The 26,252-nt window shown below is 47.3% G+C and overlaps 1 protein-coding gene across 1 annotated transcript in view; it reads left to right on the plus strand.

Moving 5' to 3' along the window:
- TNFRSF1B (TNF receptor superfamily member 1B) overlaps positions 1-26,252 on the plus strand; it is a 58,278-nt gene that overhangs the window by 14,740 nt on the left and 17,286 nt on the right. The window contains exons 2-8 of the mRNA XM_038746580.1: positions 12,226-12,328; positions 18,333-18,461; positions 19,170-19,319; positions 20,921-21,014; positions 21,463-21,719; positions 23,210-23,287; positions 23,936-23,973. Of these exons, the coding sequence (XP_038602508.1) occupies positions 12,226-12,328; positions 18,333-18,461; positions 19,170-19,319; positions 20,921-21,014; positions 21,463-21,719; positions 23,210-23,287; positions 23,936-23,973 (849 nt within the window). The remainder of the gene's footprint in view (positions 1-12,225; positions 12,329-18,332; positions 18,462-19,169; positions 19,320-20,920; positions 21,015-21,462; positions 21,720-23,209; positions 23,288-23,935; positions 23,974-26,252) is intronic.

Below are 26,252 nucleotides of genomic sequence, written 5' to 3' on the forward strand. Positions count from 1 at the left end.
GCTCTGTGCCTCAGTTTCCTCATCTGTAAAAATGGTGATTCAATGCCTGTTTTCCCTTCTTCCTAGGCTGTGAACCCCATATGGGACAGGGGCTGTGTCCCGCCTGATTAACTTGCATCTACCCCAGTGTGTAGAACAGTGCTCAGCACCTAGTAAGTGCTTATCAAGTACCATTATTCCCATTCTTATTATTTTAGCATTCCAGTGAGTTAAAGGTTCTTAACAGATGAGCATAATAATAGTGGTATTTGTTAAGCACTTACTACAAGCCAGGCCCTGTTCTAGGCACTGGAGTAGAAACAAGATCATCGGGTTGGACACTTTCTATGTCCCACATATGGCTCACAGTCTTAGTCCCCATTTTACAGATGAGGGAACTGAGGCATCGAGAAGTGAAGTGACTTGCCCAAGGTCACAGCAGACAAGTGGCGGAGCCGGGATTAGAACCTATGACCTTCTGATTCCCAGGTCTGTATTCTATCCACTAGGCCACGCTACTTCATTTACAGACCCTTTTCCACAGAAACACTCCAGCTCAGAACTAATAATTTCAACTTGGGTTGAGGAAGGCAGCAGCCATTAGATCGTTTTCTATAAATCCAAAATTCCATAGTCAGTGAGGTTCAAGATCACTGCTCAAAACTTTCAGTATCACAGTGTGGGAGAACCTCAATGAAGTTCCAGCAGAGACCCCTCCCTGGGTTCACACCAACTCAGTAAGGAATAGTGGGGAATGTGCCCACCAACTCTGTTGTACTCTCCCAAGCACTGAGTGAGGTGCTGTGCACACAGTAAGCACTCAATAAGTAACACAGATGGATTGACTGATTGGTGGGAGCACTCAAACCAAAGGCTTGGGACAGGGAAATGCAAGTTACCTAGTGACTGACCTTGACCCTGACTGTGGTGGGCTTGTGGAGGACACTGTGGGGGCTACCTGCTGGGGTCATGCTGGGCCAGTGAGCATAAGGCCCTGGGGCTGGGCCACAGAGGGTAAGGTTGGGGAACACTGGCAAGCGAATAATAATAATGATGATGATAATGGTATTTGTTAAGCGCTTACTATGTACCAACCACTGTTCTAAGAGCTGGGGTAGAAACAAAGTAATCAGGTTGTCCCACATGGGGCTCACAGTTTTAATCCCTACTTTACAGATGAGGTAATGATAAACAGACACATTCCCTACCCACAGTCTTCCCTTTCTGGGCTAGAAAGACCTGTCTCAGAGTGCCTACCTGATGAGGAGCTCAAAATTCTCAACAAACTTTAATTTAGAATTGCACTAGTATTAAACAGAGGCAGCTGGCCAGCTGAATCACTGCCATTTTGCAGTCGGGGGTTATTGTTGTCAGTACACACTGATGGCTGAGCGCTACCATTCACCATCCTTGTGTACCAGTGAGTTTGGAAATGAAGAAGCATTTGATAATCCACTGAATTCCCAAGTGCCAAGTAAGTAGTAGGAAGAGAATGATCAACTACATTCCTGGACTCTCTGGACCAGTGTCTTCTTAGAAGTATCCCTTTCCTTCTGAAGTGTGGAAATTCCCATTCACCTTGAAAGTGAAGTGTTTCAAGAACCTGGGAGACCAAGGAGAAGTTAGAGCAGGAGAGGGTGTCTAAGTGCCGGAAATCAGCAAGTGGGATGGAATGGGATCCAGGCAGTGTTGTAAGAGGAGGCTCCTGCAGCACAGTGATACTTGGAAGGGGCTGGAGAAGAAGAGCCAGGAGACCAGCCAGGGGTTGAGTCATTTCCATTCCCTGGGAGAGGAACTGTGGACATCCCCGTGAGTGTGGACATGGGGTAGCCCGATGCTTTGTGGAAGGGGATCTCCGTGCTTTGATTCCAGGGAGAAAGGGTTCATGAGCCTTGGCTCATGGCAGCTTAGGGTGCCTGCAGCCTCGTGAAGGGCCAGCTCAGGAGCCACAGGTCACCTCTGAAGCATGATTTGGCTTTCCAAAGCTGACCAGGTCCAAGAAAACCAACAGACCTCCAGCGATGAGTGTCTTTTGAGGATTGAGAAACTACAGGGGTTAAATCATTAAAAATAGTAAATAATTGCAGATGCAGTCCGGTCCTCTATGGCTCTTTAATAATCAGTATTTGCCAAGTGCTTTGTATGTGCTGGGATAGATACAATATAATCTGGTTGGACACAGTCCCTGTTCCACATGGAGCTCACAATCTAAGTAGGGAGGAGAACTGGTATTGAATCCCCATTTTTCAGATGAGGAAACTGAGGTCCAGAGAAGTTAAGGGACTTGCCCAAGGTCACCCAGCAGGCAAATGAGAGTAGAAGCCATATCTTTTTGACTCCCAGGCCTGGGCTCCATTAATAACAACAATACTACTACTACTGCAAATAATAATAATGGTAGTATTTGTTTAGTACTTACTATGTGCCAATCAATCAATCAATCAATCAATCTTATTTATTGAGCGCTTACTATGTGCAGAGCACTGTACTAAGCGCTTGGGAAGTACAAATTGGCATCACATAGAGACAGTCCCTACCCAACAGTGGGCTCACAGTCTAAAAGGGGGAGACAGAGAACAGAACCAAACATACCAACAAAATAAAATAAGTAGGATAGAAATGTACAAGTAAAATAAATAAATAAATAAATAAATAGAGTAATAAATATGTACAACCATATATACATATATACAGGTGCTGTGGGGAAGGGAAGGAGGTAAGATGGGGGGATGGAGAGGGGGACGAGGGGGAGAGGAAAGAAGGGGCTCAGTCTGGGAAGGCCTCCTGGAGGAGGTGAGCTCTCAGCAGGGCCTTGAAGGGAGGAAGAGAGCTAGCTTGGCGGATGCGCAGAGGGAGGGCATTCCAGGCCCGGGGGATGACGTGGGCCGGGGGTCGATGGCGGGACAGGCGAGAGCGAGGTACAGTGAGGAGATTAGTGGTGGAGGAGCGGAGGGTGCGGGCTGGGCAGTAGAAGGAGAGAAGGGAGGTGAGGTAGGAGGGGGCGAGGTGATGGAGAGCCTTGAAGCCCAGGGTGAGGAGTTTCTGCCTGATGCGCAGATTGATCGGTAGCCATTGGAGGTTTTTGAGGAGGGGAGTAATATGTCCAGAGCGTTTCTGGACAAAGATAATCCGGGCAGCAGCATGAAGTATGGATTGAAGTGGAGAGAGACACGAGGATGGGAGATCAGCACTGTAATAAGGGCTGGGGTGGATACAAGCAAATTGGGTTGGACACTGTTCCTGTCCCACGTGGGGCTCACAGTTTCCACCCCCATTTTACAGATGAGGTAACTGAGGCACAGAGAAGTGAAGTGACTTACCCAAGGTCACACACAGCAGACATGTGGCGAAGGCAGGATTAGAACCCATGAGCTTCTAATTCCCCGGCCTATGCTCTATCCACTATGCCATGCTGCCTTTCAGTTGCTTAGCCGAGACCAGCAAGGGCAGGGGCTGAAATCCAGAGAGGAAGGAACTGTTTATTGACCACATCCTTAACTGATTTTTTGGAGCCAGTTCCCATGTTCCCTCCAGAGCCGCTGTGGATGGTAGACCCCAATGTCTGCACCCTGTCTTTCCACCTAATCTGTGACTCAGAGCAGGTACCAGCCCCTAGAATGCCCTGGGCTCAGACATCTCCTGAGTCCCATCTGGGCTGACATCCTCACTCTGCACAGGGCCAAACCCATTCTCACTTTACAGCCTCAAATATTCTGCTTCACCCGCCCGCTTTCTTCTCAAACAGCTGAACACAGGAAGGATCTTTCTGGGCTCACAGATTCTTCATTTCTCATTCTAAACCTGACTTTTACCCTGAGAGTTGTCACTGCCTCAGGGGCGCTCTGAGTCACAGAAGACCACCACAATGCAGTGTCTGGTACCCACCCAGGTACCATTTTGATTAGTAGCTAACCAGGTGTTGTGATCCTATCTCTGAAGAAAGAGACCCAGGAAAATGAGAGATCAGAGGAACGGATACGAACCAAAGTGCTGTAGGTTTTCCTGTGTGACTGAGTCTCTGTGGCCCACCGGGCTGACTTCTACAAGGCAGGTCAGCCAAGGGGCAGGTGAAACTGGGAAGTCTTATTGACAGAATCCTGTGTGATGTGGTTTCCCTTTATATCTTTTTATTTACCTTCCTCTGTATTTGAGGATTGGAAATTGCAGCTCCCGTTAGGCTGGAGAGGGAGGGAGGGAGGGAGAGAGGAAGGAAGGGTGGGGAAGGTGTGAAACTGCCTGAAGTGCAGCAAAGCTGACTGTCAAGGTCTGGTCCCACTTCTTGGTCTGCCTCCAGGGAAACCACAAAAACTTTAGCTAAAAATGTTATGAGCGGGCGAATATCTTCCATTTCTTACATCAGAGAGCCTGGCAGGCCTTTGCTTGCAAATGATGTGGTTTCTCTATTGCTTGATATGCTTTCCGGCTTCAGCTAATAGAGCGCTTACTTCTAGCGTCAGGTGAAGCTTGACAGCCCAAGAGTGTGGAATGGTCTGGTTTGACCTAATAATAATAATAATTATTATTATGGTATTTGATAAGTGCTTACTACGTCCCAGGTGGTGTACTAAGCACTTGGGTGAGTACAAGCAAATTGGGTTGGAGACAGTCCCTGTCCCAGGTGGGGCTCACAGTCTCACAGAGGAATTCTGGGATTGATTGGTTCTTTCCTCCTCATTACTGATCTGTATTCAGGGTCCAGCCCTTTGAACCTGGGAAGAAGGAGGTCTTTAGATTCTCAGATTTCCCTATACCACTGGTTCGGGCAGGGAAAATAGGGCTCCTTGTACTTCTCCATCCTTGCTATTCTGATACCTCCATTTGATCCCCTGCTAGGTCTAGCCACCAGACTAGATTTACCTTGAGGGAGCTGTAAGGTGGCAGGGAGCAGGCAGGGGGCTGAACAGGTGTTGCTAGTCTGCCCCAGCATCTACCTGGTGGAGTGGGGGCTTTCTGGTCTGCCCTGAACCCCAGATGTCTGCCCCGGGGAGCCCACCCAAGCCATGAGCTCACTGTGGGCAGGGAACACATCTGCCAACTTGGTTATAATGTACTCTCCCAAGTGCTTTGTACAGTGTTTTGCACACAGTAAGTGTTTAATAAGTACAATTGATGACGACGATGAGGATAGTGGGGCTCTAGCAACCTTCCCAGCACCCCCTAAGGTAAACCCTGCCTCAATAAACCAGTCTCTAAGTAGTTTCCATTTTTTTCACATGTGAGCTGGGAGGAATCAGGCCATCCTTTGCCACAGACTTGTTAAGTCTTGTGAATGTGGGTACAAGGCTTTGAAATCCCCAGAACTCTTGCGCTGGGTAAATGTCAGAGCAGGGTTGGTGAAGAGAGTGGCCGGTGGCTTTGGGAAAGCGACGGCGACTGGAGTTGAAGAGCTTGAGGTCCACTGGACAGGGCACCCTGAAACGTTTCCTGATTGGCTGGCTGACTGACTTCCCATGCCATTTATCCTTGATCCTGGGCCCTTCAGACATTTTCTCTCATCCTATCCCGTCTTCTCATCCTATCCCGTCTCTTATCCTATCCCATCTGGAGTACTGCATCAGCCTTCTCTCTGATCTCCCATCCTTGTGTCTCTCTCCACTTCAATCCATACTTCATGCTGCTGCCCGGATTATCTTTGTCCAGAAATGCTCTGGGCATATTACTCCCCTCCTCAAAAATCTCCAGTGGCTACCAATCAATCTGCGCATCAGGCAGAAACTCCTCACCCTGGGCTTCAAGGCTCTCCATCACCTCGCCCCCTCCTACCTCACCTCCCTTCTCTCCTTCTACAGCCCAGCCCACACCCTCCACTCCTTCGCCGCTAATCTCCTCACCGTACCTCGTTCTCGCCTGTCCCGCCATCGACCCCCGGCCCACGTCATCCCCCGGGCCTGGAATGCCCTCCCTCTGCCCATCCGCCAAGCTAGCTCTCTTCCTCCCTTCAAGGCCCTGCTGAGAGCTCACCTCCTCCAGGAGGCCTTCCCAGACTGAGCCCCTTCCTTCCTCTCCCCCACGTCCCCCTCTCCATCCCCCCATCTTACCTCCTTCCCTTCCCCACAGCACCTGTATATATGTATATATGTTTGTACATATTTATTACTCTATTTATTTTATTTGTACATATCTATTCTATTTATTTTATTTTGTTAGTACGTTTGGTTCTGTTCTCTGTCTCCCCCTTTTAGACTGTGAGCCCACTGTTGGGTAGGGACTGTCTCTATATGTTGCCAATTTGTACTTCCCAAGTGCTTAGTACAGTGCTCTGCACATAGTAAGCGCTCAATAAATACGATTGATGATGATGATGATGATTTTCTGGCTGGTAGGTTGGACCAGCAATTACTCACATGTTCCCTTCCCAACCTCCCCCTCTGGCACACCCCCGAAAGAGTCAATCGTTGGTGAAACCATAAGCTCATGGCCAGGGCTGGAACCTGATAGCAAAAGTGTCCAGATGGGCAGTTCTCGTAAATAATAATGTTAATAGTTTTTATCCCTTGATGCTGAATATCAGTGTTAGAAGCATGTGGAGCTGCCAACGTTGAAAATAACCCGGGGAAGGCCCAAAATTTAGGCCTCCCCTGAAATATTTTCCCTGAGAAAGTCATAAGGAAAAGGTCCACGGTAGATGAAGGCGTGACCTCCCCTGTGTGTGGAGATTCTTACTTCTTCCAAATTCATAGGGGCAGGTGGGTACATGTGAACATGTGTGTATGTGTGTTTGGTGGTGGTTCTGGGATGGCAGTCATTTTACCAATTGCATCGAGGCACCTAATAGCTCAGCCTCATTCATTCATTCATTCATATTGAGCAGTTACTGTGTGCAGAGCACTGTACTAAGCGCTTGGGAAATACAAATCGGCAACATATAGAGACGGTCCCTACCCAACAACGGGCCCACAGTCTAGAAGGGGGAGACAGACAACAAAACAAAACATGTAGATAAGTGTCAAAATCATCAGAACCAGTAGAATTAAAGCTATATACACATCATTAACAAAATAAATAGAATAGTAAATATGTACAAGTAAAATAAATAGAGTAATAAATCTGTACAAATATATATACAAGTGCTGTGGGGAGGGGAAGGAGGTAGGGCAGGGGGGATGGGGAGGAGGAGAGGGAAAAGGGAGCTCAGTCTGGGAAGACCTCTTGGAGGAGGTGAGCTCTCAGTAGGGCTTTGAAAGGAGGAAGAGAACTAGCTTGGCGGATGTGTGGAGGGAGGGCATTCCAGGCCAGAGGAAGGGCATGGGCAGAGGAGTGGAGGGTGCAAGCTAGGCTGTAGAAGGAGAGAAGAAAGGTGAGGTAGGAGGGGGCGAGGTGATGGAGAGCCTTGAAGCCAAGAGTGAGGAGTTTTTACTTGATTTGTAGGTTGACAGGCAGCCGCTGGAGATTTTTGAGGAGGGGAGTAACATACCCAGAGCGTTTCTGCACAAAGATGATCCTGGCAGCAGAGTGAAATATAGACTGAAGCACGGAGAGACAGGAGGAAGGGAGATCAGAGAGGAGGCTGATGCAGTAATCCAGTCGGGATAGGATGAGAGATTGAACCAGCAAGGTAGCGGTTTGAATGGAGAGGAAAGGGCAGATCTTGGTGATGTTGTGGAGGAGAGACTGGCGGGTTTTGGTGACGGATTGGATGTGTGGGGAGAATGAGAGAGCGGAGTCGAGTATGAGACCAAGGTTGCGGGCTTGTGAGACAGGAAGGATGGTAGTGCCATCTACAGTGACAGGAAAGTCAGGGAGTGGGCAGGGTTTGGGAGGGAAGATAAGGAGTTCAGTCTTGGACATATTGAGTTTTAGATGGCGGGCAGACATCCAGATGGAGATATCCTGAAAGCAGGAGACATGAGCCTGGAGGGAGGGAGAGAGAGCAGGGGCAGAGATGTAGATTTGGGTGTCATCAGCGTAGAGATGATAGCTGAAGCTGTGGGAGTAAATGAGTTCACCAAGGGATTGAGTATAGAGAACAGAAGGGGACCAAGAATTGACTCTTGAGGAACCCCTACAGTAAGGGGATGGGAGGGGGAGGAGGAGCCTGCAAAGGAGACTGAGAATGAATGGCTGGAGAGATACAAGGAGAACCAGGAGAGGATGGAGTCTGTGAAGCCAAGGTTGGATAGCGTGTTGAAAAGAAGGGGGTGGTCCACAGTGTCGAAGGCAGCTGAGAGGTCGAGGAGGATTAGGATAGAGTAGGAGCTGTTGGATTTGGAAAGAAGGAGGTCACTGGTGACCTTTGAGAGGGCAGTTTCAGTGGAGTGTAGGGGATGGAAGCCAGATTGGAGGGGGTCGAGGAGAGAGTTGGCATTGAGGAATTCGAGGCAGCGGGTGTAGACAACTCGTTCAAGGATTTTTGAAAGGAGTGGTAGGAGAGAGATACAGCGATAACTAGATGGGGAGGTGGGGTCAAGAGAGGGTGTTTTTTTTTAGGATGGGGGAGATGTGGGCATGTTTGAAGGCAGAGGGGAAGGAACCAGTGGAGAGTGGGTGGGTGGGACATGTGAGAAGTGACGTTACTAGGGCGCCTAAAAATTTCTGTAGATTGAGGTGAGTAGGTAGAACCATCAACAAAAGGGGATGGCGGAGGTGGGGGGAGAGGGTTGAAGGAATGCTTTAAAGGACCAGCAAAGCAAACCTATAGGTGAAGGGATGTAACCATGAACAGCTGGGAGGCAGCAGCAGAAGAGGGAGACTTGGAGGAGATCATGAACGCAAGAGGCAGAAATATAAATGCTATCAAGTTCTCTGGCACATGCATAACCTTGGAAATGATGATAATAATAATAATAATAATGGTATTTGTAAAGCACTTACTATGTGCCAAGCACTGTTCCAAGTGCTGGGGTAGATACAGAGTAATCAGGTAGTCCCACATGGGGCTCACAATTATAATCTCTATTTTCCAGATGAGGTCACTGAGGCCCAGAGAAGTGAAATGGCTTGCCCGAGGTCACACAGCCGACAAGTGGTAGAGCCGGGATTAGAACCCATGTCTTCTGACACCCAAGCGCGTGTTCTTGCCACTAAGCCACGCGAATGAAGGGGAAGAGATTGTTAATCATGTATTGGCCTTATCAGCCACACTTGTACTGTGGGTAACATCTCAGGGTCAGTAGCATCATCTTCAAATTCTGCAGGGCAGACATGTGATTATTTACACCCAAAGATGGTGTTCATGGAGTAAATCCCCTGTAATTGGCGGGGGGGGGGGGCGGTGGCCTCAGTAGGGGCAGCGGAGAACAGCCACACAAAAGGATGGAGCCTTTTTTGGCTTCTCTGAACCTTTTTCTGTAAAAAGATGACAGTAAACCAAATCTGAGAAACAATCCAAAACCTCAGAAGAGGTATCTGACCAAGTTCTTCCTGTTGTTGTTATCTTTTGGATGATAAAGTAGGAGCTGCCTACTTTTAGACTGTGAGCCCACTGTTGGGTAGGGACTGTCTCTATATGTTGCCAACTTGTTCTTCCCAAGCACTTAGTACAGTGCTCTGCACACAGTAAGCGCTCAATAAATACGATTGATTGATTGATTGATTTAGGGGCTTCCAGATTATTTTGTCTTTACTGGCTAATATGGGGGCTTTGCTGATGGTGACCCAGAAGTCACCCAACTCATTGGTATTCAGATGGGAAAACCGAGGCAGGGACAGGAGGGGCATTCTGCCCTGTTCCTAAAGTGAATCTGTGGCAAGAAATAGAGATCAAGCAGCCTGACTTCCCGCCTCCACCCTTCCCCTCAGCAGATGGAGCCAGGTTAGGAGAACTTTGGAGTTGACCACTTTCTTTGTTTCAACATCAGGCAGTAAGGGGTTTCTGTTCCTCATTGGGTTGCCATGAACCCTTCACAAGGACGTTTCCTCTCTCTCCTCCAGCTTAAGAAATATGTACAAAATATAGTCAAAAACAAGGGTAGACTTTTCTGGGCAGAAAACTGTTGAAGGAGAGGAAGTTTTGTATCGGTTTATTAAGGTCCGGTGAAGGAAGCGGGTGTTCATTTCTGAACCACTCAGAAGCAGATTGAAGAAAAAAAGAGCAAGATGCTGGGAAAGCGAACAGGAAGGCCACCATCTTGGCTCACCCCCACCCTGCCCAGCTAACTCCTGTTTTGGTTTGTCCCTCCAGGTCTTAAATGACCACTCTATCTCTATAACTCTCCCTCCTCCAGTGGGGCTATTGAGGTTTCTGGTTTTCACCGAGCTGTCTCTTTAGCAGGGGCAGTGAAAAATTACTCAGTGCTGAATGTGACACTTTCCGATCAACCTCTTTGAATTTTAACAGGAAACCCCTACGCTTCTTCTACAACAAATCCAGCCATTTTATTCTCAGAGCAGAACCTGGGGCGTGCTGTTGACTGCTCTCTAGACAGACAGTTTGCAAGAGGCCCAGAATTGAGTCTCCCTGCCTCCTCCCAGGCACTTGATCTCTCGGAAAAGACCCTGAGTAAGAGGCATTTCAGGACCTGAGCCGTTTGACTTGAACCAGAAGCTCTTCCCTTCCTTGAGGGGGATATTTCTGGTGTGCCTATGACTTGATATCTTTATTATCAATAATAAGATTGATTATTAATAACTGAACTACAAGAGCCAAGGTGTGCTACAAACCTAGAAAAAACATTCTCTTGTACTAACTCAGAGTTTCAGGCAGAGAACAGAGGATTCAAATAAACAACTACAAGGCTTTGCTTTACCAGAAATCTTTTTTTTTTTAAATTAAAGTCTGATTTCAGTCTTTGGGTAAGAGTGGCAGGGAGGAAATCCCCCAGTGATGGGCTGAGTTTTGGGGAGATATTTGAAAGAGGAGAGTAGGAGAGATGGAGAGGGATAGTATCATTGAAGGAGTTAGGGCATGGAGCAGGAATTGAGAATTTGAGTGATGTATCTGTGGGTTTCCTTTTACCTCCTCCCTGCCGTGGGAATTCTCAGAGAGATACAAGAAGGATTAATACTTTCAGTGTTTGGTTTGTGAGCCCCATGTGGGACTACCTGATTACCCTGTATCTACCCCAGCACTGGGAACAGTGCTTGGCACATAGTAAGTGCTTTACAAGGAACATTCTGGTTCCTTGGACCAGAAATGTAAATTATAATTATGAGCATGATTAAATCAGTTCAGTAAAACAGGAAAAGGTTGGGTTGAAAAGCCTTTTGTGTTTTCCTTTTCTAGTAACATTGTGGTCCTAGAAGATTGTATCTCTTAAAGGCACAGGCTTCCTTAAACTGAGTTAATTAGAAGAAATGCTCAGTCTGTTTCTTGTTCTCTCTCTGTGTCTCTCCCTCTCTCTCTTTTTAATGGTATTTGTTAAACATTTACTATGTGCCAGGCACTGTACTAAGTGCTGGGAAAGATGCAAGATCATCAGATTGGACACTGCCCCCCTTCCACATGGGGCTCACATTCTGAATCTACATATTGCAGATCATATAACTGAGGCACGGAGAAGTGAAGTGACATATCCAAGGTCACACAGCAGACAAGTGGCAGAACCTGGACTAGAACCCAGACTGTCAGACCTGTGCTTTACCCACTAGGCCACGCTGCTTTTCTCTTTTGCTCACTTCCAGACACTGGACCCCAGGTTAGCCCTTATGGAGCTTCTAGTGGGTGTCTGGAATGGGGGGCTAAGTAGAGTGAACTATAGCAAGTCTTCTCACTTGGTGGTATTTGGCACCATGCATCAGCTAATGCTGGGAAGCAGCATGGCTAAAATGGAAAGAGCACAGGCTTGGGAGTCAGAGGATCTGGGTTCTGATCCCAGCTCTGCCACTTACCTGATGTGTGACCTCGGGCAAGTCACTTCACTTCTCAGTTCCCCAGCTTCCTTATCCACAAAATGGGGACTTGATACCTGTTTTCCCTCCCCCTTAGACTGTGAGCTCCATGTGGATCAAGGACTGTGTCCTCTGGCCTGTTATCTTGTACCTACCCCAGCACTTAGCAGAGTTCTTAAGAAAAACCATAATTTTTATTGTCATTGTTGCTGTTACTATTATTATTATGCCCCATGATGGTGCTCACCATCAGTAAGCCATTTGTGCTCTATTCATGAGCCAAAGGAACTGAAACTCTAAATTCAAGAGAGGAAGGAAGCTGGGGCCCCTCTTTTTCCAGATTCCCACACTATGAAAATTTGTGATTAAGCCTGGGAGCCTTCCAGTCCCAAAAGAGCAGCTTCTGGGCTAACAAAGGCAGAGTGCTGAAGTCCAGGTTGTAGGGGAGTCTGACCATTTCTTTTCCTTTCATTGCTTCAGGGCCTGGCTCTACCATATGCTCCAAGAAACGAAGACCAGTGCCAGCAGGAGACGGAATACTATGATCGAGACAGGAAAATGTGCTGCAGAAAATGCCCACCAGGTACCAGGCTCCCTTATGCATGCTCCCCTGCGGGGCCGGGCGTGCCTCCTCTTTCGTCTCTCTGCCCACAGCCTTCCTGACAATCAATCCCAAGTCAGTTCTGTACCATGGTGGAACTCTCACTACAGAGGCAGGTGCACCATTGGTTCCAAATGACCATGACACGGAGAATCTGGGGGTGCATCATGTGTTAGTTGCTAGAGTAATCCAGTAATACAGCACCTGAATCGCTGCCGGGAATTCAATTCCCATCCTGTCTCCTCCTTCCCTCACACCGTCCAGGTCCTGCTCTGTCCTGTTCTGAGGAGTTTTCCTCCCCCTCCAGACTCTACATTCATCCCCTCTCTTTTCTGTCTCCTGCTAACACCCACCCCACATCTTCTACAAACCCCAGTGGTTTAGCAACTTACTTAAGACTAGGTGATAAACTTAGTTCTTAAATCCTGCTTAACTATAGCGGCAGCACCAAGCAGGAGGCCTTCCCTAATTAATTTTTCTTTCCCCTCAACCACCTCTGTGCCAACGCATATATGCACTAATCCCCACCCACAGCACTTCTGTACATAGAACAGGATGACATTTACAGGGGGTTCCAGGCCTACGTGGGGAGGGGAGAGCTTCTTCCTCTCCTGCACACTTTGGCCCTTCTATCAACCAGTTAGTCATATTTGTTGAGTGCTTACTGTGAGCCCGTCTTCTAGACTGTGAGGCCGTCTTCTAGACTGTGAGCCTGTTGTTGGGTAGGGACCTTCTCTATATGTTGCTAACTTGTACTTCCCAGGCGCTTAGTACAGTACTCTGCACACAGTAAGTGCTCAATAAATACTATTGAAAGAATGAATGCAGAGCACTGTACTGAAATTTGGGGAGAGTATAATATAGTAGAGTTGGTAAACATGTTCCCTACCCACAAGGAACTTAGAGAAGCAATATGGCATAATGGATACAGCATGGGCCTGGGATTCAAAAGTCACTTCACTTCTCTGTGCCTCAGTTACCTCAAGTGTAAAGTGAGGATTGAAACTGTGAACCCCATGGGGAACAGAGACTTTGTCCAACCTCATTTGCTTGTATCCACCGCAGTGCTTAATATAGTGTCCAGCACACAGTAAAGCACTTAACAAATATCACAATTATTATTACAGTCTAGAGGGGGAGACAGACATTAATATAAATACATAAATTACAGTTTTGTGCATAAGTGCTGTGCAGCTGAGGGTGAGGTTGCAAATCCAAGTGTGAGGGGGGATTCAGAAGGGAGTGGAAGAGAGAACCAGAGACCTGCCCCCCAGTCCATTAATTCTATTTTTTTTTCCTTAGCATCTGCTCCTTCTGCTCCTCTCCTTTCTCTCCCCACAATGGAGTTTGGAGTGAAATCTTCTCTGAGGCAATGCAATTTAATTGATAATGGAACTCCTTGCCCCTCTCAGAACTCTGATTCCAAACTGATAATTTGTGAATTTTGGAAGAGGAGGTGCTGAATGAAAGAAGGAAGGAGGACAGTGTAGAGACCTACAGACTGTAAGCTCTCCTCCCTATGGACTATAAGTTTCTTGTGGTGGGGAACATACCTACAAACTCTGTTATGTTGTACTCTCCCAATCACTTAGTATAGTCCTCTGCACACCAAAAGTGCTTAATAAATACCACTGGCTGATTGATTGACAGAGCTGGTAAAAAAGTCTGGGGGTAGCATGAAAAATCCATGAGAGGCAGCCAGCAACCCTGAAGCAAAAATCAGAATTCCTTGCCTACCCACCTCCACCCCAGGGCGATACCTCAAGGATGTCTTGATACCTTAAGGAAGAAGCATGGCTCAGTGGAAAGAGCCCAGGGCTTGGGAGTCAGAGGTTGTGGGTTCTAATCTTGGCTCTGCCACTTGCCAGCTGTGTGACTTTGGACAAGTCACTTCACTTCTCTGTGCCTCAGTTACCTCATCTGTACAATGGGGATTAAGACTGTGAGCCCCACGTGGGACAACCTGATCTTAGAACAGTGCTTAGAACAGTGCCTTGCACATTGTAAGCGCTTACCAAATGCCATCATTATTATTATTATTATGTCTGGCCATCGTGAGTGATCAAGTACCCACTGGCTTTTGAACCTGGGGAGAAACCCGTTGAAATCAAGTACAGGTGGATGAGTATATAAGTGGTAAATTATTGACTCTTGCCCAAAGCCTGCCACTGGGGGTGAAGTGCTGCTTTCCCCACCCCTGCCAACGTATTCACCTACATTTTGTGGGCAGGTAAAGCTATGGTGGCAGTGAAGGCAGTAGCACCAGTTCCAGCGCAGTAATGGCTGAAGGGGAAGCTGTTTCTCTATCTCTTTTGCCCTTTCTCTTGGGCCTGAGGTCACAGGGAGAGGAGCAGAGAGGAGTCTGGTGGATAGAGCTCAGGCCTGAGATTCTGGGGACCTGGGTTCTAATCCCGGCTCCAACGTTTGCAGGCTGTGTGACCTTGGGAAAGTCGTTTAACTTCTTTGTGCCTCAGTTCCCTCAGGCACAAGACAATTGACAAAGCAGTCACTGAGTTTCCTATACAAGCAAACTTTTTCTTTTATGGTATTTGTTAAGCACTTAATATGTGCCAGAAACTGTTCTAAGCACTGGGGTAGATGTAGATACAAAGTAATCAGGTTGGACACAGTCCATGTCCCACACGGGGCTCCCAGTCTCAATCCCCATTTTTCAGATGAGGTAACTGAGGCACAGAGAAGTTAAGTGACTTGCTTAAGGTCACACAGTAGAAAAGCAGCAGAGCCAGAATTAGAACCCAGGTCCTTCTGACTCCCATGCTGTATCCACTAAGTTGCATATCTGCTGTGTGACCTTGGGCAAGTCCCCACTTCTCTGAGCTTCTGTTTCCTCATCTGTAAAATCTGGATTAAATCCCGCCTACTTGGACAGTGATCCCCATGGGGGATTGGAACTATGTCCAAACTGATTATCCCAGCACTTAGTACAGTGCTGGGCACATAGTAAGTACTTACCAGGTACCATAATTATTATTACATTATTAGAAGAGTGATTTGAATTTGAACACTGTGGCAGAGCCAGGATTAGAACTCAAGTCCTTCTGACTCCCAGGCCTCTTCTCTATCCACTGAGACACGCTGTAGCTTATGATTTTATTTTCTGGCTTCATTCATTTCTCTAGTAAATGCTACCTTGTAAATCGGAAGTGCTGGTTATTGAGATTTAGATGAATAAGCAGGAAGTTAGTTTGTGCTGACAGGTTAAATTATTTCATTTTCCCTCAAGAGTCAAGAAATCTCCATATTCTTCCTGTGTGCTAGAACAGTGCTTCTGTTATAACCACAATTATTGTTTTCTTGCTTTATTCGACACTCAAAGGGTGAATAAATCATCATATCTCCCCCGCAGGGCTTGCTGTTATGGAGTCTGGTGCTGAGTCATCTAGGATATTAAAATCAGTTATAGCAAAGATCAATGAAAGAACAATTTAATTTTCCAGTTTGGCAGTTTTGCCACCTGTCAAATGGGGACAGAAAAACTGTGCTGTCCTGAATGGGGTCTCAAAGTAATTTTACCCAACCCCCTGTCTCATTGCAGGAAACTTAAATTACAATGAATTTTAAAAGTTCCCTCTTGGACAAATATTTTGTCTATTCTTCCACAGAAGCGGTGTGGCTTAGTAGATAGAGCTTGGGCCCGTGAGTCAGAGGGACCTGTGTTCTAGCCCCAGCTCCGCTGCAACTTGTCTGCCATGTGATCTTGAGAAAGTCACTTATCTGTGCCTCAGTTATCCCATCTGTAAAATGGAGATTAAGGCTGTGAACCTCATGTAGGACAGCAATTGTGTCCAACCTGATTACCTTGTATCTAGCACTTAGTACAGTGCTTGGCACATAGTAAGTGCTTAACAAATACCATTAAATAAAAAAGGAGATCTATAATCCTACTAGGTTGGCATCTCCAGGGTTTCAGTGAGGCGGTGTGGTCTAGCTGAAAGGGAATGAGTCTGGTAGCAGGAGGATAGTATGTAGTCCTAGATCTGCCACTGGCCTGCTGTATGATCTTGGACAAGTCACTTCATCGCTTTTGTGCCCCAGTGTCCTCTTGGGTAATCAATCAATCAATCAATCAATCGTATTTATTGAGCGCTTACTATGTGCAGAGCACTGTACTAAGCGCTTGGGAAGTACAAATTGGCATCACATAGAGACAGTCCCTACCCAACAGTGGGCTCACAGTCTAAAAGGGGGAGACAGAGAACAGAACCAAACATACCAACAAAATAAAATAAGTAGGATAGAAATGTACAAGTCAAATAAATAAATAAATAAATAAATAGAGTAATAAATATGTACAACCATATATACATATATACAGGTGCTGTGGGGAAGGGAAGGAGGTAAGACGGGGGGATGGAGAGGGGGACGAGGGGGAGAGGAAAGAAGGGGCTCAGTCTGGGAAGGCCTCCTGGAGGAGGTGAGCTCTCAGCAGGGCCTTGAAGGGAGGAAGAGAGCTAGCTTGGCGGATGGGCAGAGGGAGGGCATTCCAGGCCCGGGGGATGACGTGGGCCGGGGGTCGATGGTGGGACAGGCGAGACAGGGTAGAATGAGTCTGCCTCGTGTGCAGGAATCTTGTTGACCGACTCTCCTATACTACGCTTCCCCAAGTGCTTAGTATCATGCTCTGCCCTCAGTAAGCGTTCAGGAAACACTACCGAGTGATCGATTGATTGAATACCTGCCTCTCCCTCTGGAGGATAAATGGGATAAATAAAGCGGCGTGGCTTATTGGAAAGAGCACGGGCTTGGGAGTCAGGGGATGTGGGCTCTAATCCTGACTCTGCCACTTGTCTGCTATGTGACCTTGGGCAAGTCACTTAACTTCGCTGTGCGGTAGTTATCTTGTCTGTAAAATGGGGATTAAAAGTGTGAGCCCCATGTGGGACAACCTGATTATCCTGTATCTACTCCAGCGCTTAGAACAGTGCTTGGCATGTAATAAGTGCTTAACAAATGCCATTATTATTATTATTATTATTATTATTATGTGGAAGTGCTTTGAAAAACAAAAGTGCTATTCCAGTTTTAAGTAATATCAGAAAATCAGTACTATTCATCACATAATAAAGACTAAGAATTTACAAATGGTTAGGAAAGAATATGGCAGAGGAGTAGCCAGTGAACACAGATATATTGAGATAAATGTAATAATTATAATATAATGAGCCTAGGTCTCCTCCAGGAAGCTATCCCTGATTAAATCCCAACATCTTTAATCATGTCAACCCCCAAGTCACCACTGCTACTTATGTCTTTAATATAGCCATGTGAGCTCTTCGCGTTACCTCGTTGTGGGCAAGGATTGTATCTATTTATTTTTATATTGTACTCATCCAAGCGCGTAGTACAGTGCTCTGCACACAGTAAGCACTCAATAAATATGTTTGAATATATGCATAAGGATATTAAATTCTTTCTTTCTGTTATTTCACCCTAGTATGGTCAATCTACTCTAACTGCTTTCACTCTTTGTAAATATCATGTATATCTATCACCACCCCATTGGATTGATAACTCCCTGTGGGCAGGGAATGTGTGTGTGGCTTTTATTGTACTTTCCTAAGCACTTAGTACTGTGTGTTGCATTCAGTAGGCCTTCAGTAAATACCATTACTGTTACTATTGAGAAGCAGCATGGCTTAGTGGAAAGACAAGAGGCTTGGGAGTCAGAGGTCATGGGTTCTAATTCCGATTCCACCACTGTGTCGACTTTGGGAAAGTCTCTGTGCCTCAGTTACCTCATCTGTAAAACGGTAATTAAGACTGGTGGTTGTCCCACGTGGGACAACCTGATTACCTTGTATCTACCCCAGTGCTTAGATCAGTGCTTGCCACATAGTAAGTGCTTAACAAATGCCATCATTATTATTATTACTATTGCTACTACTACTATTACCACTACTATTGTTACTACTACTACTAATTCTATGACTACTGCAACATAGTGTTTTCGCTGCTTCTCATGCAGGCCAGCGGGTGATCCAGAAGTGCAGCAGCGAAGCCAACACTCTCTGTGAAGCTTGTAATGACGGCACCTTCACGAAACTCTGGAACCAAGTCCAGCACTGCTTAAGCTGCAACTCTCCTTGCCCGAGAGGTAAGTGAGTGCCCCAAGGTTGGGTTGGGTGTACAGAAGCTGGGACCTGTCCTGTTGAACCCTATCCAGTCATCCAATCGTATTTATTGGGTGCTTACTGTGTGCAGAGCACTGTACTGAGCGCTTGGGAGAATGCAATACAATAGGGTTGGGGGAAACGTTCCCCACCCACAAGGAGTTTACAGCCTAGATGGGGAGAGAGGCATTGAAATAAATCACAGATAGGGGAAAAGGCAGATGGTAAGGATGTGTACAGAAGTCTACATAAGAATGATCTCTCATCCATCCACATCCCAAGTAGGGATTTTGTTTTAGCCATGCTTCCTGGCGGGAGATGGGGGTAATCCCGATGTTGTTTTAACAGGGAAGACTGAGTGCCCGCAAGGGCTGGAGAGTGATTTATGTCCCTAGAGGACTTAGCAAGGTGCTTCCTCGAGGAGTGTGGATGGAGGATCCTGGGCTGTATTTAGGGAATTGGGGAACAAAGTGCAGAGTTAGAACCTTAATCCTTTCTTTTCTCCTCTGCCCCAGATTAGACAAGGAAGTCCAGCTTCCCCTCTTGCTTTAAGGTGGCCCCCTCTATTCCCAGAAGGCACTGGGGCGTCCCTGTCCTAACCCTAATTTTGATTTGGGATTGGGAGGTCACTCTCAGGGGCGCCCAAGCCGTTCTGCTCAGTGCCTGTTTTCGCCTTCCTGTCTGGACACTAGGCTTGGAGGAGATTCAGAAGTGCACCAAAGAACACAACCGGATCTGTGCCTGCCCCTCCGGCAAGTACTGCAAGCTGAAGTTGGGCGAGACCTGCCAACTCTGTATCTCATGGCGAAAATGCATGAAAGGCTTTGGAACAGTCAAGAAAGGTACGGTGCAGCTGCTGTGGAGAAAGGAATGCTGGGGGGCGGAGGAGACGGTGGTGTGGTAGATCATTCTGACCTCCCTGGGATTAAGGCTCCTTCGGATAATTGAGACATCAAAGGGCCAATCAAGACAGGATCTGGCTCTCACCCAAATTTTGTTTTTTGGCAGTTTTTGCTTTGTTGCCCAAGCCAGTGGTATTCCAGATAACTCATTGGTTTTGTTTGCAGATTTTCAGATAATCGGTTTCTTCCTTAGAAGAGAAACACCACATTGTTTGATCACCAGACCCAATTCATTTACTCATTCATTCACTTCATTCAATCGTATTGTGTGCTTACTGTGTGCAAAGAGCACTGTAATAATAATAATAATAATTTTGGTATTTGTTAAGCGCTTACTATGTGCCAAGCACTGTTCTAAGCTCTGGAGGAGGTACAAGGTAATCACGTTGTCCCACATGGGGCTCACAGTCTTAATCCCCATTTTCCAGATGAGGTAACTGAGGCACAGAGAAGTTAAGTGACTTACCCAAAGTCACACAGCTGATAAGTGGCAGAGTAGGGGTTAGTACCCATGATCTCTGACTCCCAAGCCCGCGCACTTTCCACTGAACCACGCTGTACTAAGCACTTGAGAGAGTACAGTACAACGATAAACCATCACATTCCTTGCCCAATTCCACCAACACCACCGTCTGTGTTTGAATTTGTTCTTTGTTCCTTCATTCAGTTGTATTTATTGAGCACTTACTGTGTGCAAAGCACTGTCCTAAGCACTTGGGAGAGTACAATACAACAATAAACCGACACATTCCCTGCCCACAATGAGCTCACAGTCTAGAGGGGTAGACAGACATTAGCATAAATAAATAAATTTACAGATATGTACATAAGTGCTGTGGGGCTGGGAGGGGGGAAGATTCTCCTCCATCATGGCCCTTAGGCTGCAATGATTTGGTGAAATCTGGACTGTCTTACAGCCAGCTGGGACAATTTGTATTTTTCATCCTGAAGTAGTCCAGCTTAACTTGTAGGTCACCTAGCTCTTTCCAGAGAATGTAGATGGAGCACCTTGCTAGAATCCCAGTCCTGGCTGAAGTACCACGTGAAAGGCACCTGTCTCTTTCCTTCTAGTGGGAATACATGGGGATGGGGAATTTTCCTCATTCATCAACCTGGGCTTCTCTTAGAGGATCATCTCCAGGGCTATTGGGTGGGCAGGATGCTCTGGGCCATCCAAGCAGTCTGGCTAGTGGAAAGAGCACGGGCTTGGGAGTCAGAGGACCTGGGTTCTAATTCCGGCTCTGCCACATACTTGTTGTTTGACCGTGGGCAAGTCACTTAACTTCCATGTACCCCAATGCCCTCATCTGCAAAATGGAGATTCAGTACCTGGTCTCCCTTCCTTCTTTGACTGTGAGCCCAGTGTGGGACCAGATTACCTTGAATCTACCCCAGTGCTTTAATGCAGTGCTTGTCACATAGTAAGCACTTAACAAGTACCACAATTATTGTCATTGTTATTAGTAGTAGTATTATTAATATTACGTGCAATGAATGGCAAGTGTCATTCACTGGCCTCTCCCAAAATATTTTTCCTCTAGGAAGTCAGAATTCGAATGTGGAATGTGCCCCCTGTGAAGCCGGTACATTTTCAGACCAGGAATCCTTCACTGAACCTTGCAAGCCTCACAGGACGTAAGTCCTCCAACTAATCCTTTCATTTCTGGGGTTAAAGGATGGACTTGCTTCCACAGAGCTCTCCCAGGGGAGGGGCTGGGGCTGCAAGGCTTGGGCCCTCAGGGATCTGAACTGGTCACACCAAGAACAAGGGGAAACTTGAATTCTGGAACTCACCCACCCTACCTCTCCTCAGGGATTCGGGTCACTGTTGTAGGGGACAAGAACACCCCAGGGCATGCTGGGCCAACACAAATTCCTGAGCCTGTGTGGAATTTACTCCCACTCCAGCAGGAGAGGAGGGAAACAGAGCCAACTGAGCTCTCAGTCCCAAGCCATGCCCTAAAGCCCAGTGTCTGCAGTAAGGGGCACAGTGTTTTGATTTAAATGCCCTGTTCTTTCCTGTGTCACAGCACAACCATTTGGACTTTGGTAATTTGTGACCCCGAGTTGTTATTTCCTTTAGTTGTAAATCAGTGTCCATTCCGGGCACCAGCGAATCGGATGCTGTCTGCAACGACTCTGTCCCTGACCTGGATCCTGCTCCTGGCCCTGGGACCACAATGAGACCCGCGCTCCCCAGCCATCCTGCCCCCACCGGCTTTAGTGGGGTGGGGTGGACCATCTGGACCAAACCGGCCCAGAGCACCTCGCCTCCGGTCTTAGAGAAATTGACTTACTCTCCCATCGGGGTCTCCTCTGAGGGTCTGGCCCTGCCAGTGGGTGAGTGATCTTTGGGTTTTTAAAAGGAAGCCTGGGGATTTTCCTGCTTTCTGGGCTAGTGGCTTTTGTCTGACTGACTCCATGAGAAATCCTAAAGCACAGGCCTGGGAGTCAGAAGGACCTGGGTTCTAATTCTGACTCCACCACTTGTCTGATGTGTGACCTCGGGCAGGTCATTTAACTTATCTGTGCCTCAGTTGTACCTCATCTGTTAAATGGGGCTTGAGACTGTAAGACCTATGTGGGACATGGACTGTGTCCTGCTTGATTAGCTTGTACCTTCCCCAGGGCTTTGTATGGCACCTGACACATAATAATAATAATAATAATAATGGCATTTGTTAAGCACTTACTATGTGCAAAGCACTGTTCTAAGCACTGGGGAGAATACAAAGTGATCAGGTTGTCCCACGTAGGGCTCACAGTCTTCATCCCCATTTTACAGAAGAGGTAACTGAGGCACAGAGAAGCTAAGTGATTTGCCCAAGGTCACAGAGTAAGCGCTTAACAAATAGCATTAAAAAAAAATCCTCCTCTGGGGTGTGTAGCCTCAACAGTGCAAGATGAGCACTTCATGAGCAGTTCATGACGTTTGAGAGCGGGGATCCCAGGAGCTGTTCTATCTGGTTTCTCACCAGGTGTTTGCCACTGTGCCCCTACTGAGTCATTGAATAAATTCAGTCAATTGTATTTATTGAGCACTTACTTTGTGCAGAGCACTGTACTAAGTGTTTGGGAGAGTACAGTGTAACAATATAACAGACACATTCCCTCCCCACAACAAGGTTACAGTCTGGAGGAGGAGACAGACATTAATATTTAATAAATTACAGATATGTACATAAGTACTGTGGGGCTGGCAGGGGGCAAATAAAGGGAGCAAGTCAGGGTGATGCAGAAGGGAGTGGGAGAAGATGAACGAAGGACTTACCAATGAGTTGAATTTGAACCAGTGTGGATTTAAGTTAGACTTAGGAAAAGCATCTGCATGGGAAAGATGATTAAATCCTGAAACAGACTTCTGGAAGAATTGGTGGCATCTTTTCTTCTGGAGATGCTGAGCTGCCATTAAGGTGATCAAACAATCAATCAATTGAATTTATTGGACGCTTACTGTGTGCAGAGCACTGCACAAAGTGTTTGGGAGGGCACAGTATAATAGAATTGGTAAACATGTTCCCTGCTCAAGAGGAGCTAACTGTCTAGAGGGGGAGAGAGACATTAAAATGAATTATGAATTATGGATTTGTACTAAAGTGCTGTGGGGCTGAGGGTGGAGTGAACTCCCTCAAGTACTTAGTACAGTGCTCTGCACATAGTAAGCGCTCAATAAATGTGATTGATTAATGAGGATGGTTGAGTCGGCTTGACGTGGGCCCAAGGGCTTTAGCTTCAACCCCTTTTTAAGTAACTCCATTATGATGTCCAAGTGAGGGCAATGTCTAAATCTGCTCTGAACTGTCATGATTAAGGATCTCTTAAATCCATAGGGTTGATGCTGGGGCTGACGGTCTTTTTTCTGCTGATCATTGGAGCAGGCGCCTGCTTTGCCATCTCTTGGAGAAAAAGTAAGATCCTCCTTCCCTAGTGGGAAGCGACCCCCATCCCATCACTCATTTCTACATCTGTCCCTTTCTATCCCTGCCCCTGGGGTAGGGAGAGGTCATCCCAAGGATGGCAGCAGATTGCTCTCCATATGGTCTGCTCCCCCGTTGGTCTCTTTGGTGAGTTTTCTTGCTCTAGACTCAGTCCTGCAATGACCAAAGTGTATGGAAGGGTATAAGAGGTGAGGGGCTGGGGTACCCTGTTGGAAAAGGGGAGTCTCCCCTACCGCCTCAGGGCTCCCCTCTTCCTCTACACCCTTCCTGGTCTGCAGAACTGCCTCCCCCAGACTCCTTCCCCAATTCTGGGTACTCTGGCCGCCGCTCAGAGGGGCTGTGGCCTCTGGAGCGGCTGGGAGGAGGTTTAGCTAAACTGCTAGCCAGGGAGTGGACCACCGTCTGCTTCCAGGCAAAATACCCACCCACCAATGCCTCCTCTCGGGGCCGGGCAGCGATGCACACAGTGACTTATTGTATGGGGGGAAGGAGGCAGGGGAAGCCCCAAAATGGATCGAAGGGGCCCTTGGTCAGAAACATTTGGGAGCTACGGGGCTAGGACAGCCCACTGCGGTGGAGGCAGTGGCTTTCACTGAGTCCCCTTTCCTCTTTTCGCAGAGAAATTGCTGCCCTGCCTCATGGGAGATGCCAAAATGGTAAGTTTCACTTCTCCATCTTCTGCCACTTAGGCTGCCCGGGTAGGCCAGCAGCTGGCTTGCAGCGTTGCCCCCATCCTGGTGGCCGGGACGTTCCCACAGGCCCGAGCTCTCTGCTTCTCTCAGCTGTGAGGAAAACTGGAAAATGGGTTGTGGCAGCCCACCTGGTAAAAATTCTCAATGCCAGGAGTGTTGTTGCCCTGGCTGGGGCCATACTCTTTAACTAGATATTTGTTTTTCTGTCATGAAAACTGCTGAATTGGGAATTTTAACCACATCCTGCTGTGGGTTCACTGAATGGTAAGCAGAGTGCAGTCTCATCTGCCAGTGACACAGCCATTCTCCGGCCTCGATGTGCTGACTGGGCAGCCTTACAGATTTCACAAGTCAGAGAGGGAACGAGGGGAATATACGGAAGGCCCCTCCCACCCTGAGCCGGGTCTGGAAATAACACCCTACCACACACGCGCTCTTTCACGTATCCCAGTCTGTCTTGTCGTGAGTCACCCCAGGACGCCAAGGGGACCTCTCTCTCCTACAGTGACCCTCCACACTATTCATTTATTCATTCAGCCATTATCAATCGTAACATGAGAAGCAGTGTGATGTAGTGGATAAAGCTTGGGCCTAGGAGTCAGAAGGTCATGAGTTCTCATCCCAGCTCCGCCACTTGTCTGCTGTGTGACCTTGATCAAGTCACTTTATTTCTCTGTGCCTCAGTTACCTGAATTAGTAAAATGGGGATTGATTCCGTCAGACCCACGTGGGACAGGGACTGCATCCAACTTGATTTGCTTGCGCTTAGTGCAGTGCCTGGCACATAGTAAGTGCTTAACAAATACCATTATTATCATTATTATTAATAACAGGACCAGCCCATAGTTGGTTTTTGCAAACATTGCCCCCACCAATAGCTGTTTGGATCACCCCAACTCCGGTTACCCACTTGACCATGCAGCAGACTCTGAAAAACAGGCAGTGTGGGCATCACACTGGGGGCAGTGTGATAAAATCATAGTTATATTTGGTTCACACTTACTATGTGCCAAGCACTGACTGTACTAGGCGCTGGAGGAGATGCAAGATAATCAGGTCAGGCACAGTCCCTATCCCACGTGGGGCTCCCAGTCTAGGGGAAAATGGGTCAGGAAGATTGGCTTCCCCCATTCCTATATTATTATCATTATTAATTGTGGTATTTTTTCAGAAATTTCTATGTGCCAGGCACTGTACTAGTGCTGAGGTGGTTACAAGCAAATTGGGTTGAACACAGTCCCTGTCTCACATGAGTGCTCAGTCTTAATCCCCATTTACAGATGAGGTACCTGAGGCCCAGAGAGGTGAAGTGATTTGCTTAAGGTCACACAGCAGACAAGTGACAGAGCTGGAATTAGAACCCAGGTCCTTCTGACTCTCAGGCCTCTTCTCTATCCACTAGGCCATGCTGCTTCTCTTAGAACTTGTAGCCCAGTGCTGCAACCACCTCCACCTCCCTCCAAATACTTTTCCAAAGCTGAGACACCCCTAATTCTGGGCCTCCCTCAGTGGTTTTTGTTGTTGTTAGCGTCTTTTGGGTTTTTTTATGGTATTTGTTAAGCACTTACTAGGTGCTGTACTAAGCACTGGGGTAGATACAAACTAATCAGGTTGGACACAGTCCATGTCCCACGTGGGGCTCACAGTCCTAATCCCCATTTTACAGCTGAGGTAACTGAGGCCCAGAGAAATGAAATGACTTGCTGAAGGTCATATAGTAGATAGGTGGCAGATCCAGGATTAAGACCCAGGTCATCTGACTCCAGGCCTGTGCTCTATTTGTCACGATCCCCTAGCTTGTACTAACCAAGACTTTCCTGGATCGGGGTAGCCTCAGTGACAGGTAGTAGAGTCAGACCAAACCACCAGAGTTACTGGAGAAAGTTTACTTAGTTTTACCAACGTGAAAGGGAGTGACACGTACACACTCTCAATCACTCCCACTCACTCCACCAAAGTTCTGCTGGTCAAGAGAGTCCTATCTGCCGATCCCAGGGTGGAAGGTTGGGAGCAGTTTCTGGCAAATAGGACCGCTGATGCTGCAAACCACCTCCGCACGCCGCTTCTCCCAAGATGCCGCAAGCCTTTCCGCACACTGCTTCCCACAAACACTGCTTCCCTGTTGCTGCATCCCTCCCAACAGTGCTTCTCCCCAGCGCTGCTTCCTCCACTGCTTCCCTCTTCTTCTTCATGAATCGACTGCCTTTCATCTGCCTTAGGCATCGTTGCAACTGTGGCTCCAC

The sequence above is a fragment of the Tachyglossus aculeatus genome, chromosome 5, assembly GCF_015852505.1.
Source record: "Tachyglossus aculeatus isolate mTacAcu1 chromosome 5, mTacAcu1.pri, whole genome shotgun sequence".
Lineage (NCBI taxonomy): Eukaryota > Metazoa > Chordata > Mammalia > Monotremata > Tachyglossidae > Tachyglossus > Tachyglossus aculeatus.